This window comes from Fringilla coelebs (genome assembly GCF_963513975.1).
Source record: "Fringilla coelebs genome assembly, chromosome: 4".
In the NCBI taxonomy this organism is placed as follows: Eukaryota; Metazoa; Chordata; class Aves; order Passeriformes; family Fringillidae; genus Fringilla; species Fringilla coelebs.
This window is the reverse complement of record NC_140032.1, coordinates 16,146,723-16,161,323: the sequence shown is the minus strand read 5'-3', so window position 1 is coordinate 16,161,323 and position 14,601 is coordinate 16,146,723. Positions and strand designations below refer to the sequence as shown.

Below are 14,601 nucleotides of genomic sequence, written 5' to 3'. Positions count from 1 at the left end.
TTCTGTAGCTTAGTGCCATGATCATTAAGCCTTTGTGTAGGATTTATATACCCAGTTTTATACCTAAGCTGGGGTGCTTTTTCATCATTTTATTCAGTATTTTTTTAACTGTCTGTTTTTAATTTTACCTCTTCAAAAACTGAGAAACTCATAGTCATATTTTCCTATTTGTCCTTGGTCCTAAGGAAATGGCTAGATTTTTCAGCTTTCTTTAGGGAACTGGTAATACTAAATAAATATAGACAATCCTCTGTCTTTCTTTGGAAGCCTTTTACTAGAAGAGAAAATAGCAGTTTTCCAAAGCCTGCATAGTGCTTTTGAAAATGTGACAAGTACATATCCTTTTTAAAATCCTCGCTTCTGTTGAGGGTTCATGGCCTTAAAGCAGAGCTTCTGTTGCTGTTAGATAGAAAAGGAGGGAAATCAATCAACAGAGCCTCTGAAGAGGTAACCTGTAAATTAAGTATTCATGTAGTCTGACCATGACCAGAGCAGATTAATTTTGCTGAGACAATTCCACATTCTGAAAATAGTTCAGGAGAGATGCTGTAATTCATAGAAGCCTGTGTACTGTGCCTTAGTTTGCATTTCTCTATTGTTGATATGCTAAAGCTAGTGCTGCTTTTCTGTTTTCACCACATCTTTGGGAAGTGTCTTACACGGAATCTTCAGTTAATTACATTCAAAAAGTGCAGATTGTGGTTCCAGAGTTGAGGGGGGAAATTTAAAATGGTGTGACATGACTGGGTTGTTGTTTGCATTTATTCTTGGGTAGATTTTTCTTTCCTAATTCATCTTTCCCTTCTCAAAGGCTAGTTTTAGTCAGACCCTTGATGGTTTTAAATCTTTTTCAGATTTTAAGCCAAATATAATGCCACATTTATTCACTGTTCATCCTTTTGTTTATGGTGTCCTTTAATTTTGCTATAATTGTATAGTTGTGCCTTAAAGATATTGTTCAAACAACCTTTGAGATGAATAGAAATGTTTTTGTTATTTGGTAACTGGATATTGAGTTAATAGAAATTGTAATTTTGCCATATTTTGAGGACAGTATTTCCTTATCAAAAGCCTTTTTCTTTCCAATGTTTCCTGTGGTCAACATGGAAAAGAAAGGCTCTCTAAAATGTCCTTGAATCTTGGGTGTCACTGAGAATGCTGTGTGTTTCTGAAAGCTGTTGACAACCTTCAGGTTCTAATTAAGACCAATTTTTTTACAATGATCAACAACTAATTAGATGGATATATCTGAAAGGAAATTGCTGAATATGAGAAGTGTAATATTTCAAGAGCAGGATTTTGCCAATATTGCCGTGCACACCCCAGTACAGCATCTCAACTTGGTGGGTTTGCCCTGGGTGCCACTCGGGGCAGTGTCCTGCTTCCTGTGCTCAGTGTCATCTCAAATGTGATGGTGCTTCTGGGTGTGTGATCTGGATCAAGAAAGTTTATGGAGTCCTCATTAGTCGTGTTTACTTCATAGTTATTTAAAGATTTTTATTATTAGGTATTTTGAAAGAAATCAGAGGAAAACGTTTAGAAATCAGAATTATGGGTTTTATCAAATACAATTATTTAGAAATGTGTGATATGTAGACCTGTACCTGAACATATTTATACAGGGATATGTGCTACCTGTGAACCTTTCTAAGGTACGATTTAAGAGAAAATCACTTATTTGAAAAACTGCAAGTAGAACCTCAATTGAGATGCCAGTTGGGAAGTTATTTAGGATTTTTTCCTTTGTTGCTCACAAGGGTTTTATTTAATAGAGCTTTATAAAAAGCTAGAAGAGTAAATCTTACTTCACTGCTATTCAAATAAAAGATTGAAATTATTGTAACTGAATAATAATTAATACATACTCCACAGTCCTAACCAGGTGAGGACTCAATGTTTTGATTGGTTGCCGTGTAACTTTATAAAATAATGCAGTTCTTGAAACATGTCTCTCCATCGTCAGGAAAACCACAGTTTTCATGTCTCCTTCATCTCTTATTTCTTTTTTCCCATTGTTGGATTGTCAGCTTTCAGCAGACTGACTTGTTGTCTCATCTAAATGTTCACTTTATATTTCATTCTTGGTGTGTGATTTTTCATGAACTTTTTTTTGTTAATTACTCACTTAATAAATCAGATTATCTTTGTTTTCCCTGTAGTTTTATACCTTTTTGTAGAAAGATGTGCACACTTTTTCAAGGAGGGTGAAGGGCCCAGTTGGGATGTCAAGTCATTGCACATCAGCTCTGCTCCTGTAGTGAAAATTGCACTTTGCCATTGGCTCTCTTCCTCTGTGCTCCATGATAGCTGCCTGTGCCTTTGTCCCAGCAGTGCCTGTCTTGCACTGGTGCAGACCAGGCTCCTGCTGAGCTGATGTTCATTTCACAACTTTGCTGTTGCTCCTCTTTTTTATTCAGACCCATGTCTGAGCCACAGTTCAGACCAGCCAGGCCATTGCACTCTGGTTATTTCCACATTTCTCTGCATCCTGCCTTCATACTTTGCTCTCCTTTAGTACCAAACTGATTCTCAGATCATGCATCAGCTTTCCTTTTATGCCAAGCTGTGTGTTTGTGAGTGCCAAAGGATATGCTGCAGAAGATGAGCACAGCCCAGTTTTGTTCCTGTTTTGATTTTTTAGTGCATGTTTTTCATTGTGTACTTTGTTTGATCCATTCTATCTGGTCCATACACCTGCCAAGAGATTTTTAGTACCATAAGCAAAATGTCAGTCAGCTTTTGTCACAGATTTCTTCAATCCAGGTACAGAAATTCTTTTTTAAAAAGCCATACCAGTTTTTTAATCACTTTTTTCATATTGAAGACCAGGTAATTTAGGTTTTTTTCCGACAGTGTAGAGATATGTCTTTTCCAAAATCAAGATATTTAAACAGATTCTATCTTCCTATGTCCATGCTTTTGGGCCAACAGCTCTGGATGCTTTATAACTCTAGACAAGTTGCAGTTTCTGCTGCCATATTCATGGCAAATTGTACATTCTGTTCTTGTGGGACAGATCCAGCAATTTTTGTGTCTTTGCATTTTTTCACAACTGAAAGGAGACCATTTTTTTTGTGCTGATTCCGCTCGTGTTCCAGACATCAGTAAAGACTGTTCAGCTTATTCTTCAATTTGTTTGGAGTACAGGTAATGGTATCTCTTGCTGTGTCAAGAGGATGTAAACCTTCAGTGAGAAACTGCATGATTTATGGAGGCAATGTGCCCTTTTCTGTGTTCTATTCTTTGGTTTCAGTCTGTCTAGGTTTTACTGTTTGGTTTGTCTTTTCAACAGCAGAAACTCACCTGACTTATATCTGCTTTCAGCTGTATTGGTTCCTTACCACAAATTAAATTTAGGCAGGAGTTTCACACTTTCTTTCAGTGGCTGTGCACTCACCTACTCTTCATCCTCCACTCACTGCCACTTGCTCCTTTCTGTCTCTTCTGGGCATCCATAAGAGCAATCTGCTTCTGTCTTTTATCATTAATCTGTAAGTGGGGCAGGTATCTTAACTCGATTGCAGCTCTTTCTTCAGTGAAGATCAACTTTAGACCTACTTTTCTTACTGCATGTATACCAGTAGAAATGGCCTTAAAATTAACTTAGGACTTAAAATACTTTTAAAAGTTTAAGTCTGAATTTCTGCTTTGTTTAGGATGTTTTATATCAGCTGTCAAGCCATCAGTGAGTAATGTGACTACAATCAGGTTTTTCCAAGCAGGTCTTATTCTTTATTTTCATTTTGTAGCTCAGGGCAGAATATTTCTAAATTATGATTCTGCTAGGAATTAGAATAATGAGGCTTTCACATTTCATATTAAAATGCATGCATACATGAAAATTAAGATGTTCAGGGAAGTCAGTCCTTTCAGAGGGATCTTGTAACAGGTTCCTGTTACCTAAGGTGTGGATTTCACAAATACTCAGAGATTATACTTGATATTTTACTGACCCAGGCCTGCCCTCAAAGCTGTCTTATTTCAATCTATTGAAATCTTGGTCCAAACAATGGATTATTTCCCTGTACATGAAATGGAAACCTAGCTGAAAAAAATCTCATCTAGAAGCTGTAAGAATGACTTAAAATATTTTTCTTTAAAAATAAATTCTTACTCTCACTTGAATTGTGCTCTCTTGCCTATGTGTAAAGTCTTTCATTTTGAATGCAGGGTAAATTTTAGGGGAAAAAAAACTACTTAAAGTTAGGCTTCAGTGTTTTTATTGGTGCACTTAGCATAATTTTCAAAACATTCAATAATAATTTATTTTTACAATTTAAGAAATTTATTTACCATGCAAGTAAATATTTAAGAGCTATACTTAAGGTATCAATTCTTAAAATTTGGTTGTTGTTGTTACCTGTCGTTCTAGTTTAAAGTCCTTGTGATGTGTGTTTGAATAAATTCTCTTGTGTATCATATTTGTTGCTGACATTTCCTATTTATCAGTTTACTCTTTACAGCTGGTTTTAAATTACATTTAAGTATAGAAAACTCAGAAAAGGAAATTACTTATTTGCAAATTGCTGTTTGACCTTCCTGAATTCAGAAGTCTGGTGGGTTTTAAACCACCCAGGGACTGTCTCATCATATTTCTGAGATGATCTCTTTCCATAACATAATTGCATTTATAATGTCAAAAAAATGTTATGGTTTAAAGATTTGAGCTCAAGTGACAGGACTTCCATAGCTGCATTCATGCCAGCACTGAGATGGAGACATTGTGCTTCCTCAGAACAGCCTGAACCAGCAGCACATGCTGTTCTGAACCCCCAGCCTCGCCTTATTGTGCCTCATTCCAAACCTTTCTTAATTATGATTAGGTAGAAAAAAATAGCAAAAGCTTTTCTTCTTTTGCAGGATGTTTGTAAGTCAAATACAACAGTGCTCATCTGCACAACAGGTGTTTAGGGGTTTTATTTATTTGCATGCTGCTAACTTCTAGTCGTAACTAGAAATTAGTTTTCTTTCAGGGAGCTGATGATGAGAGGAAGGCTTGTTTTGGGATGGTGCCTAGAAGCTAAGAATTCATGTTCATCATCAGATGAATGATGCTGCCTTTCAACTGTTAGAATCTTAGCTGCTTTTGGTTACCAAGATCTTTTAAGACAATATGCTATGAACAATTTGAGATCATAGGATTCTTTTTTTTTTTTCTCTAACACGTTATTTACTATCATCACTAGTAAATTACACCCTAAAATTTTATGACTTCTTCATGCCCCCTTCAGTGACAGCTTACATTATTATTCTACTTCCTTGTTCTTGTCTTCTGTGGACTGCTGAAGAGTCTGTAACACCACAAAGCATGGTGATTCTTGTCAAAAAGATCACTGTTCTACAAAACTTTCTCAGTCAGGCTGCTTTAAATACTTGGGGAAGGAATGTTGTTGCTATTTAGACTTTTCAAAATATATTCAAGTCTGCCCTGTATTGTGCAGAGCCATTAGAATGGAGCTCTGTACTTCCATGGCTGTGCAAGCTTGATTCATTTATTTTTTGAAAGAGTTTTAGTTCCTGAATTCTTCAATGAAATTGCAATTTAAACTTTTTATGTTGCCTATGATCTGTTGGGTGTAATTTTCTGAGGCTGACTGGATTTGGGGGGAAAGTTATGTTACTTCTCTACCCGCACTCTGAAACTGTTGCCATCCATTCCACTTGCCAAATGTTTACCTGAAAATGTAACCACCTGCTGTTCAGTTACTGTTGTGCTGTGATCTTTGAAGATGAAGTACCAATGATCAGCACTGCTGTATGATTTTGTCTCTGTGCAAGTTAAACTTAAAACTTGAACAGTGTGTTGGTATCTCAATATATAGATTCAGAAAAAAGCTACCAGTCAGTAATGCTCTTTCACTGACAGGCCAATAGTGCTCACAAATTCCTATTTTCCCCTTCTTGCTATCTTTCACACATATTATTTTTTCATTCTTTTTTTTTTTTTTTTTTTTTTCTTCTTCTCAAACCAAGAAAACAACTGAGTTAGTCTGAAGAGCAAAATAAACTTTCCACCATAATTTCAGTCTGGGATTGTGGCTGATTCTGACTTCTCACCCTGTTTTTTTGTCTCCATTCAATTCACCTCCTGTCTTGGTATTCTGTGCTGTTTTGTTTGTCTTAGCACTCTGGCTTAGCACTCAGCTCTTATATCTGACTTTTAAGACTCCATGAATATTGCTTATCTCCCCATCTTGCTTTGAGTGATTTCTAGGGCATTTTTTCTCTCTCTGATTCCCAAATAAGATTCTATCGACACAGCTGAAATATGTTATTTCATACTACAATGAGAATGCAGTTGGTAAATGGAAGCAAGACATTAAAATTTTCTTTGTAGATTTCTTTGCTGCTGGGTTTTGGCATTGTGGAAAAAAATGAGTTTAAATTTTAGAGACAATCAGTCAGGCTGCATGCTTGGTTTACTGTCTTTTCAATATATATTACATTACCAAATCAGTCTCTGTTGCAAGTCATACTGAGACTACTGTCTGTAATCATTGTAGATTTTAACCTAGTGTATTTCACGAGTTCCTTTTTTGAGAAATTGTTTGAGCAGGGTTTGTACAGAGAACATTTTTTTAAATTCTGTTTAAGTTTTACTGTTTCTACTCAGTGTTTTTGAAATCTTTCTGTAAAAGCCCTGAGTCAGTGCTGTGTGTCACAGATGCTCTTATGCTTTCCAAGCTGCCAGTCTGCAATCTCTGCTGGCAGTGTTTAACAAGGGCAGTTTGCAGAATTTCTGTCAGACAGGAAGGTAAGAGCCAGTTTGACCTTGCTCCCAAATAGGGGGGAAGGAGATGTTTTTATCTGTAGGTGTTGCAAAAGACTTAGAGAAACATAGCCCTGCAGTGATACTTTCATAGCTGTTTAATAGCACACAAGCACACAGCATTGATGGCAATCTCTGATGGGAAATGCTGAGGACTGACCTAACAGATAAGAGATATTTTTACCCATTCCTACTTTTTCTTTTTCCTACTTTTTTTCAACATGTTGTAACAGATTAACTCAGCAAATATATGAACTTGAGCTAGCCAGATTTTTTTTAACTTTATCATTTTCATACAAAAACAACAACAGGTGTCAAATATCCTGTTTTTCCAGGAGAATGTGGCTCCAAACTGCAGAGAAAATAAGCAGTTCAAAGAATATTATTTTCCTTTTGTACTTGGCAGCCTCAAATTTTCTGGTGTTACTCTCCCATCCTGCTGTTAAAAATCAGTATCTATAACAGTAATGATGATTTGGGTAAAACTAAAGAAATAAATTTAAATTTTAAAAAATATAGTTGTATTCAGGCAGTTTTAACAGCAAGTATAGAAAAGAACAAGTTTTTCTTTAGCACTTAGGAGCATGGGGAGGCCACTCGTCACTTTAGTAGAAGGTTGAATTCAAACCTTTCTATTTATTCCTTTTTATTTAATGATAGGAGGAAATTTTTGTGGGGAGAGATGATCCCTTTAGGCCCCAGCAGGTTTGGAAACGTAACTACACACAGGGTTCTCTGCTTAGGCAAGGAGACCAGAGAGCACCTGAGAGCCCATCAATGTTACTCTGATCTGGCTGCTGAGTTAGAGTAACACTGGGGTGATTTGTTAGAACAACACAGGAATCCATCCTTGCTGCAGCACTGTTCAAAGATAGTGAATTCAGAGGTGATTCAGTAGCTGGGGGAGCTGGGAGTTCCAACACACACAAAACCATCCTGAAGCCCTCGCTGCCTGGTGCAGCCCCATTGGTTTGGTGTGCAGCAGCTCCCAAAGGCAGCCCAAAGCAGGGGAAGCCATTCCCAGCTGGCACGGAGCCCGCAGCGTGTCCTGTCACCATGCACAGCACGCCGTGCCATGGCCTTCACATGGCTCTAACCTCTCTGACACTCAACAGGCCCCTTGCACAGAGCCATGGCAGAGCACCTGCTGTGGGGCTGCTGAATTTGGCTCCCCGAGGCGTTTTTCCAGACTGCTCTTGTTTCAGATCAAAAAGTATAGTCACATTTCCATACCCCTTTTTTTTTTTTCTTTACTTTCTAAGAAAAGAATTATATGGATCAGTTATTATATGTTGTGAAATATAAAATCTTTTCAAATTAAGCAGTAAATATGTTACCAGCACTTCAAGACTATTTAGAGAAAAGGGCTAGGAAAGGGTAGTATAATTTAAGATGAAGAAAAAAATGCTGAATTTTCAAGGCATCTGTCATACGAATGTGAAAAAAAATGGTTTTCATCTTTTTACTGGGATTTCAGCCTGTTGTCCTGTCTTCAAATTTCCCAGTGAAAACAGAGCTATTGGATATGCCATGGCTGGAGTTTACGATGTTCCATGTCACAGAAACACCTGTAGCTGACTTCCACAAATCACATGCACAGAAGCTGATTAACTGAGTCAGTCCCAGGTGAATAAAAAGAAAACACGTTATGATTGCAGGTATACTAAACACATGGCATCAGAATTGGAAATTCTGACCTTTTTTGAGACTCTTCTGTAAGGTCAGTATAAGCCTGTTGTGTAGGGAATTAAGCTCCATCTTCTTACTGCAGTGCGTATTGGTAGTGCAGAGCTCCAGGGGCTGTAAATTTGGGATACCCTTCTAGGCTCTCCTGAAATAGGCTCCATGGCTTCTGGGACCATCAGGCTGTGTGTAACATCTTGCTAGGAATGCTTAATGCACTGTGGAGCTTGTGCAAGTAGAGTGGAATACAATTTAGAGTAGAATCTGTTAGTGGATTTGACTGGAAAAATTCAACTTCTTCTGTTTGACTTTATCCCTTTAATTACATTCTCTGATTTAAAAATATTTCCGTACACCATTTTTTTATCTTGTTACATCAACAGCTGGAAAATAAATCACTACAGGTGAAGGAATGAAAAGCAAGATAAAATACTAGGTTCTTCTTAATTAACAAATATATTAAAGCAGATCTCTAACCATATTATTTTCCACTTAATTTTTATTAAGGTAAAATTTTCTAAAATACTTTCACTTTTTGTGTTGATGTTACCCATACTGAGGAACTGGGGGGAAAAAATTAACATTTTTCTATTCCTGTTTTTATGCATTTTTTTAAAAAGCAAAGTCTTGAGTTTCCTAAAGTTCTTCTCTGAGAAGTAAATAGATCCCCACATGAAAATTATCAACACATACTCCAGTTCTAGTTTTGCAACTTCAGTCCAGCCCATTGCATTTTGTACAGAAACCTGTACAAACCTAAAAGATGAAGAGTAGGACAGTCCTTGACAGAGCTGAGTCCTTGGAAAGGGCTGTTTGATGCGATACAAGCACTCAGCATTTTCATTTATAGCCCAAGCAAATGAGAAGGAATGATGGCCACAATTGCACCAGATCTAGGATACAATGTTACCACCAGCAGCGTAGGTTGGAAAATGGCCCTTGGCAGCTTGGTGCAATTCCCAGTTGATCTGCAGAAGGAATGTGCCAGGTCATACAAAGAGCCCAAACCTTTAGCTTTTTCTGTCTGGCACATAAACTGTGTTGCCCAGCATGCAACACAGTTTATCTGTCTACTGCTTTAAAGACAGCAGAAATGCTGGATTTTAAAGTACATTGCAGGTATATGTACTTTGCACCACCAAAAAAGCCAAAACCCCAAACCACCCCAAACCTTTAAAATAACCAAACCAAAACATTCCTGCCCTATCCTTCATTTAGCTTTTGGCAAGTTGTTAGAAGTTCTGTTTTGCTACATGGCCATGCCTGAAAAGCACAAAATCAGTAGGGGTGAGGAAAGCTGCTAACTGAAGCCTTAACACCATCTTCCATATGCACTTAATCCCATGGTCATAAGGAAAGCCTTTGACTTCCTGAGGGCAAAGATCCAAGTCTGAAAAGGTTGTAAATTCAAGAAAGTAACCTTGCTGACTGAAGTCCTGTCCATCATCTACACCTGCACTCCTTTTCCTGCAGGAAGGAAAAGATCAGAGCAACCAGAGGAAAAGGGCACAAGGCAAAACAAGACAAAAGATAGAGGCTGAATAATGACACGAGGAAATGCAGAGCATGGGGGCAGTGCACCAGTTTGGAGGGTTGGGAGCTGGTGTTAGCAAATGAGAAATTTCTGTTTCACTGCCATGTCAGCAAGGCCCATAGCCTTGAGGGGTGCTGATATTAAAATGTGAAAGAATTAAAACTGTTTCTGATATCTGTGACAAACAGTGAATTGTCATTCTAGCTGTTGCCTAAGGTCTTTCCCTTTTGCTGTGACATAGGAAATGTTTTAAAGTCAGTCATTGCTATTTCAGTAACACAGGGCAATGTTTTAGGCAGTAGTCCTACACTGACTATCCTCAGCTACTCTGTGCACACAATGTGAGCACTACACTTACAGCACATTCCATCCTTCAGAATGAGTTCTGTAATGAACCTCTATTCCTGAAATGTAAGTAAAAGCTGTTTCTGCTGCTTAAACACTCCTTGGATAGGAAACTATGTTCAGATAGGTTTCAGCATGGTGATTATCTCCTACCCCTAATTATAGTACTTAGAACATTAGTTTTAGTACCTCAGAAATATTTTCAACTTTGTCATTCTAGAAGTTCCCAAAAACTTTGAAAAGGATGGTGAGAAACACTGTATCACACAGGGGGACAAACCACTTCAGTAGGCAGACAGTAAACTAAAAGGGATTACAAGGTTTGAAACAAGGATTGAAATTGTCTTCTGAGTGTGTTTTATATCTTAAAGCATTTCTGAATGCTTTATATATTAAGGAAGACATTTTTGATTATGAGGATGGTGAAACACTGAAACAGGTTTTCCAGACAGATGCTGGCTGGATGTCTTATCCCTGGAAGCATTCAGGTGCAGGCTGGATAGGGCTCTGAGCAACCTGATCTAGTTGAACCTGTCATTGCAGGGGGGTAGGAGTAGATGACCGTTAAAGGTGTCTTCCAGCCCAGACTGTTTGGTAATTCAATCCACACATCTGTCCTAGTCTGCTTAGTGACCCCCACAAAGGACTGGGTTTCTTTCCCTCCTGGTGTTACTTTTCCCCCTAAATTTAAAACAAAATGCCATCTATATGTGAGTCCTTCCATGGCTGCAGTAAATTAATAGTCAGCAATAAAATAAGCCCCAGACTCTTGCCCAGTTCCTGCTCTGTGTCTTTACAGTAGTCAGCTGGAGATGACTGAAGCAAGAGCAGCTGTTCCCGCACTTCCTGCAAAGGAGCAGCACAAGCAGGAGACTGCCCTGGGACTGACACTGCCAGTGGACAGGGCCTCAGCCATCCCCACACAGAGCAGCCCAATCTACTGCACAGCAGAGTCGGGTTCTAATCTCAGTGTTTCTGGAACATCGTGCACTAAAACAACAAAAAAACCCAGCAGAATACAGGATCTGCCAGCACCTCATCTTGCCTCTTATCAGCTTGTTTGCAGGGCAAGGGGAAAGTGTACTAAACTTTTTCTCATTTTTTTTCCCTCTCCTACCCCCACTTCTTTTCTCACAGCACGCTACAAGTGAAAGTCTCGGAGCCGCAGAATTCAATAGACATGAACACAGAAAATGAACATTTGAAGTCCATAAAGATGTGCCTTAATCAGCCCACTGAGTGGAATCTGAGTTTTTCAGCAGCATCTCTCGCCAGCTGTAAAGTTTTTAACCAAAATCTCAAAACTGATGAGAACAACTAGATTGCAGCTGTTCTTGCACTATTATTTTGTACATTGTTCCTGATTTTTTTTTTCTGCTAAATAATAAGCATTTATTACATTGATCTTGAAATGATCTTGTGTGATTTGGCTTTATATACTACTAGCATTATTCAGTTTGATGTACTTTTTCTTTTCTAAATATGAAGTTTCACATCTGACCATCATGAAATTCTTGCAGTTCAAATTTATACCAGAATCGGATGTTCCCCTTTAATAGTATTGTGATTTTTCTATGTTCTTTAAATTTAATTATGGTTTCCCAATTTTATTTTTGTGCACGAAAGTTAATATATTATGTAATTTGTGGCATAGGTCACCATGTAAAGATTTATGGTAATAATTCAAACAAATCTGTAACAGGTGGAGACCGACTACCTCGAAGCAAAGCAGTACAAAGGTAAATTACCTGAGGAGATCTCCTTCACCAATGGATTGAAATGGATGGAAGCACCAGTTTGTTTCTGCAGTATGCTTTCATCTTCACTTACCTTGAGAACTTCTGTGTGACAGTGTTTAATGACCCTAATGTCTAAAAGAAAGACCAAGCCTGCTGGAGAATCTCGTGAAAGATTGTCATTTAACAAATCTGTAACTGCACTTTTTGAGGTTTCTGCTAAATGGTCTTTCTTCCCCATTTGTTTTTATGAATTTATGCCTGCCACCAATTAAAATGGATGTAAATGCTCTTCCTATTTCATTTTTTCCGTGTACTTTGGAAATTCAATGTAAAATCGAAATTTTATCTCTACTCAAAGAAGTAGTAAATGGTTGTAGCTGACTACATTGTAGACATTCCATGCTTAAATGATCTTAGCAAGGTTCATGTACTTCGTTCATCAAAACTTTATTATGATACAGCTATAAAAAAAGTGTTAGAATAAAACCATATAATATACTTCTCTTTTCTGGAGTCATACATTCAGTAGCTAGAGTAGAGGTTTCTTAATTCATGATGAGTTGTCTGTCCTTTACTTGACAAGAACTAATTTTCCAGAAGGAAATTTTCTTGGAAGACTATTTTATAAAACAAAGGTTTTAAGGATTCACCTTACAAGAATGAAGATGCATTTCCTCTTTACAGAGGTTTGTTGGTTTGCAGGTGCAATCCAGTAACTGAAATAAAGAGATTGTTATAAATTCTGGTGGCACAAGATCCCAAGAGGGTATTGAGTCACTGAAGCATTGGACATGATTAAAAGAATGTGTTTAAAAAAATAAACATTCATCATGTTTTGAGCCGTTTAGAAGGTCTTTATGTGTCTCAACTGTTACATGCACGTGGACTCTGGGGCAAGAAAGCCAAAAGGAGAATTAAATTTTCCAGGGGAGAGGAACTGAAGTTGACTTCAGTGGAGCCCCACCAAAGCACAAGAATCAGTAAGGAGGCAGGCAGGACACAGGAGCCTTACAAGCACTGGAGCCAGTGCAGCTGGAACTGTGTTTGCATGCCCGTGGGAGGAGATACCACATGGATTTTCTGATTTCAAAGACCCAGTAAATACCAGCACTTTACTGGTTTGGACATGTCTCCCTCAGCTCCAAGCAGACGCCTTTGTCCGGTTGCTCTCCAGGCTGAAGGACAGCAGGGGCTGGTGAGCTTGGGTAATGCCTGAAAACTCAAAGGAGGGGCTGGAAACTCAGTGCCAGTTACTGCTCAAGTTTCTGGCCTGAAAGGATCACAGGGTAAGTCCGGCATAAAAGGACATCAAGAAGGTCCATAATTGTACACCCTCTTCAAAGGCAGCCAGCTGTGAGTAGTTCACACCTAGCCCTGTCTTAAAAACTCCTAGGACAGAACCTGCACAGGCAACCTGTTCCAGCAGTTTTTAACTTGTTTCCCTGCCTTTTTTACCTTCTCTTCTGGTCTGAGTTTTAATTTATACCCAGTTTTTTTATCCTCTCATCATATGTAACAAAGAGCCCAATTTTGTCTTTTTCCTAGACTCCTTGCAGGTAACTGAGGATCCTCCCAGCATTCACAGGCTCAACAAGCCCAGCTTCCTTGGCCTCTCCCACTCCAGCCCCACGGGCCTCCAGTTAGAAAAGGTCTATTTTCTATAAGCCACATCCACAGCAGAGGCATCCACACACTGGGAGGTGGCTTGAGAGAAACCTCATCTTTTCAGTCTGGCTTTCCCAAGAGATGCTAAAGACAGAACCTGTATACGTGGCAAGGCACAACAGAACAGCAAGAAGGCAAAACCAAAGTCTTATTCAGGAAGGCATGCTCAGAGGCTTTTATGGATTTTTATTGTTCCTGCTTTGCCTCAAAAATCATTTTAAGAAAAAATAAGAGTGGATTAGCACCAGTTGCTCAGTGTAGCAGTGCTTAAAAAACAAATCACTCAAGAGGGGAAGGATGAGAGACTTAAATTAAAAAAAAACAACTAAAGCCCCAAGGAAGCTCTTATAACTATATACTTTGCCCATTTCAACTATGTTCAGGCAGCATTCAGGGGGACAGAAAGAATCTCTGATCTGAAATGGCTGCATGTACACAAACTACAACACAATTTGGGGATTTAAAGAGTTACCAAAGGAGGGAGATCAGGACCTCAAAATTGTTTTTAAAATTACAAAATTAACTCATCACAGTTACAGAAGCTTCTAAATAGGACAAATACCAGCAGAAAACTGTGTCGTGGCATTCTAAGTTTGACAAGTTTCCAACAAAAACTGCAAAGCATGAAAAGCAACACAATCCCTCTGTTTCCTATATGCAAGCTTGGAAACAGCATAATAGTTTGGGCATTACACTTTAGGAATATTAAATTTCACTTGTGTCCCTACGTCACTCCTGAGAATTACCAAAGATCATTTATAGCATATTTACCAATTTAAAATGCAAGTTCCTTAGAAAGCTGCATTTGGCATCAACAGCTGAGACGTGCATGTCGAGGAATGGAGTGAGTTTGCTGCCACTGCTCT

At 38.4% G+C, this 14,601-nt stretch overlaps 1 protein-coding gene across 1 annotated transcript in view; it reads left to right on the top strand.

Annotated features, from left to right (window-relative positions):
• LCORL (ligand dependent nuclear receptor corepressor like) overlaps positions 1–12,526 on the top strand; it is a gene marked incomplete at both ends in the record, with an annotated part of 81,179 nt that extends 68,653 nt beyond the window's left edge. The window contains one exon of the mRNA XM_084204949.1: positions 11,469–12,526. Within this exon, the coding sequence (XP_084061075.1) occupies positions 11,469–11,652 (184 nt within the window). The remainder of the gene's footprint in view (positions 1–11,468) is intronic.
• Between the last annotated feature and the right edge of the window lie 2,075 nt (positions 12,527–14,601).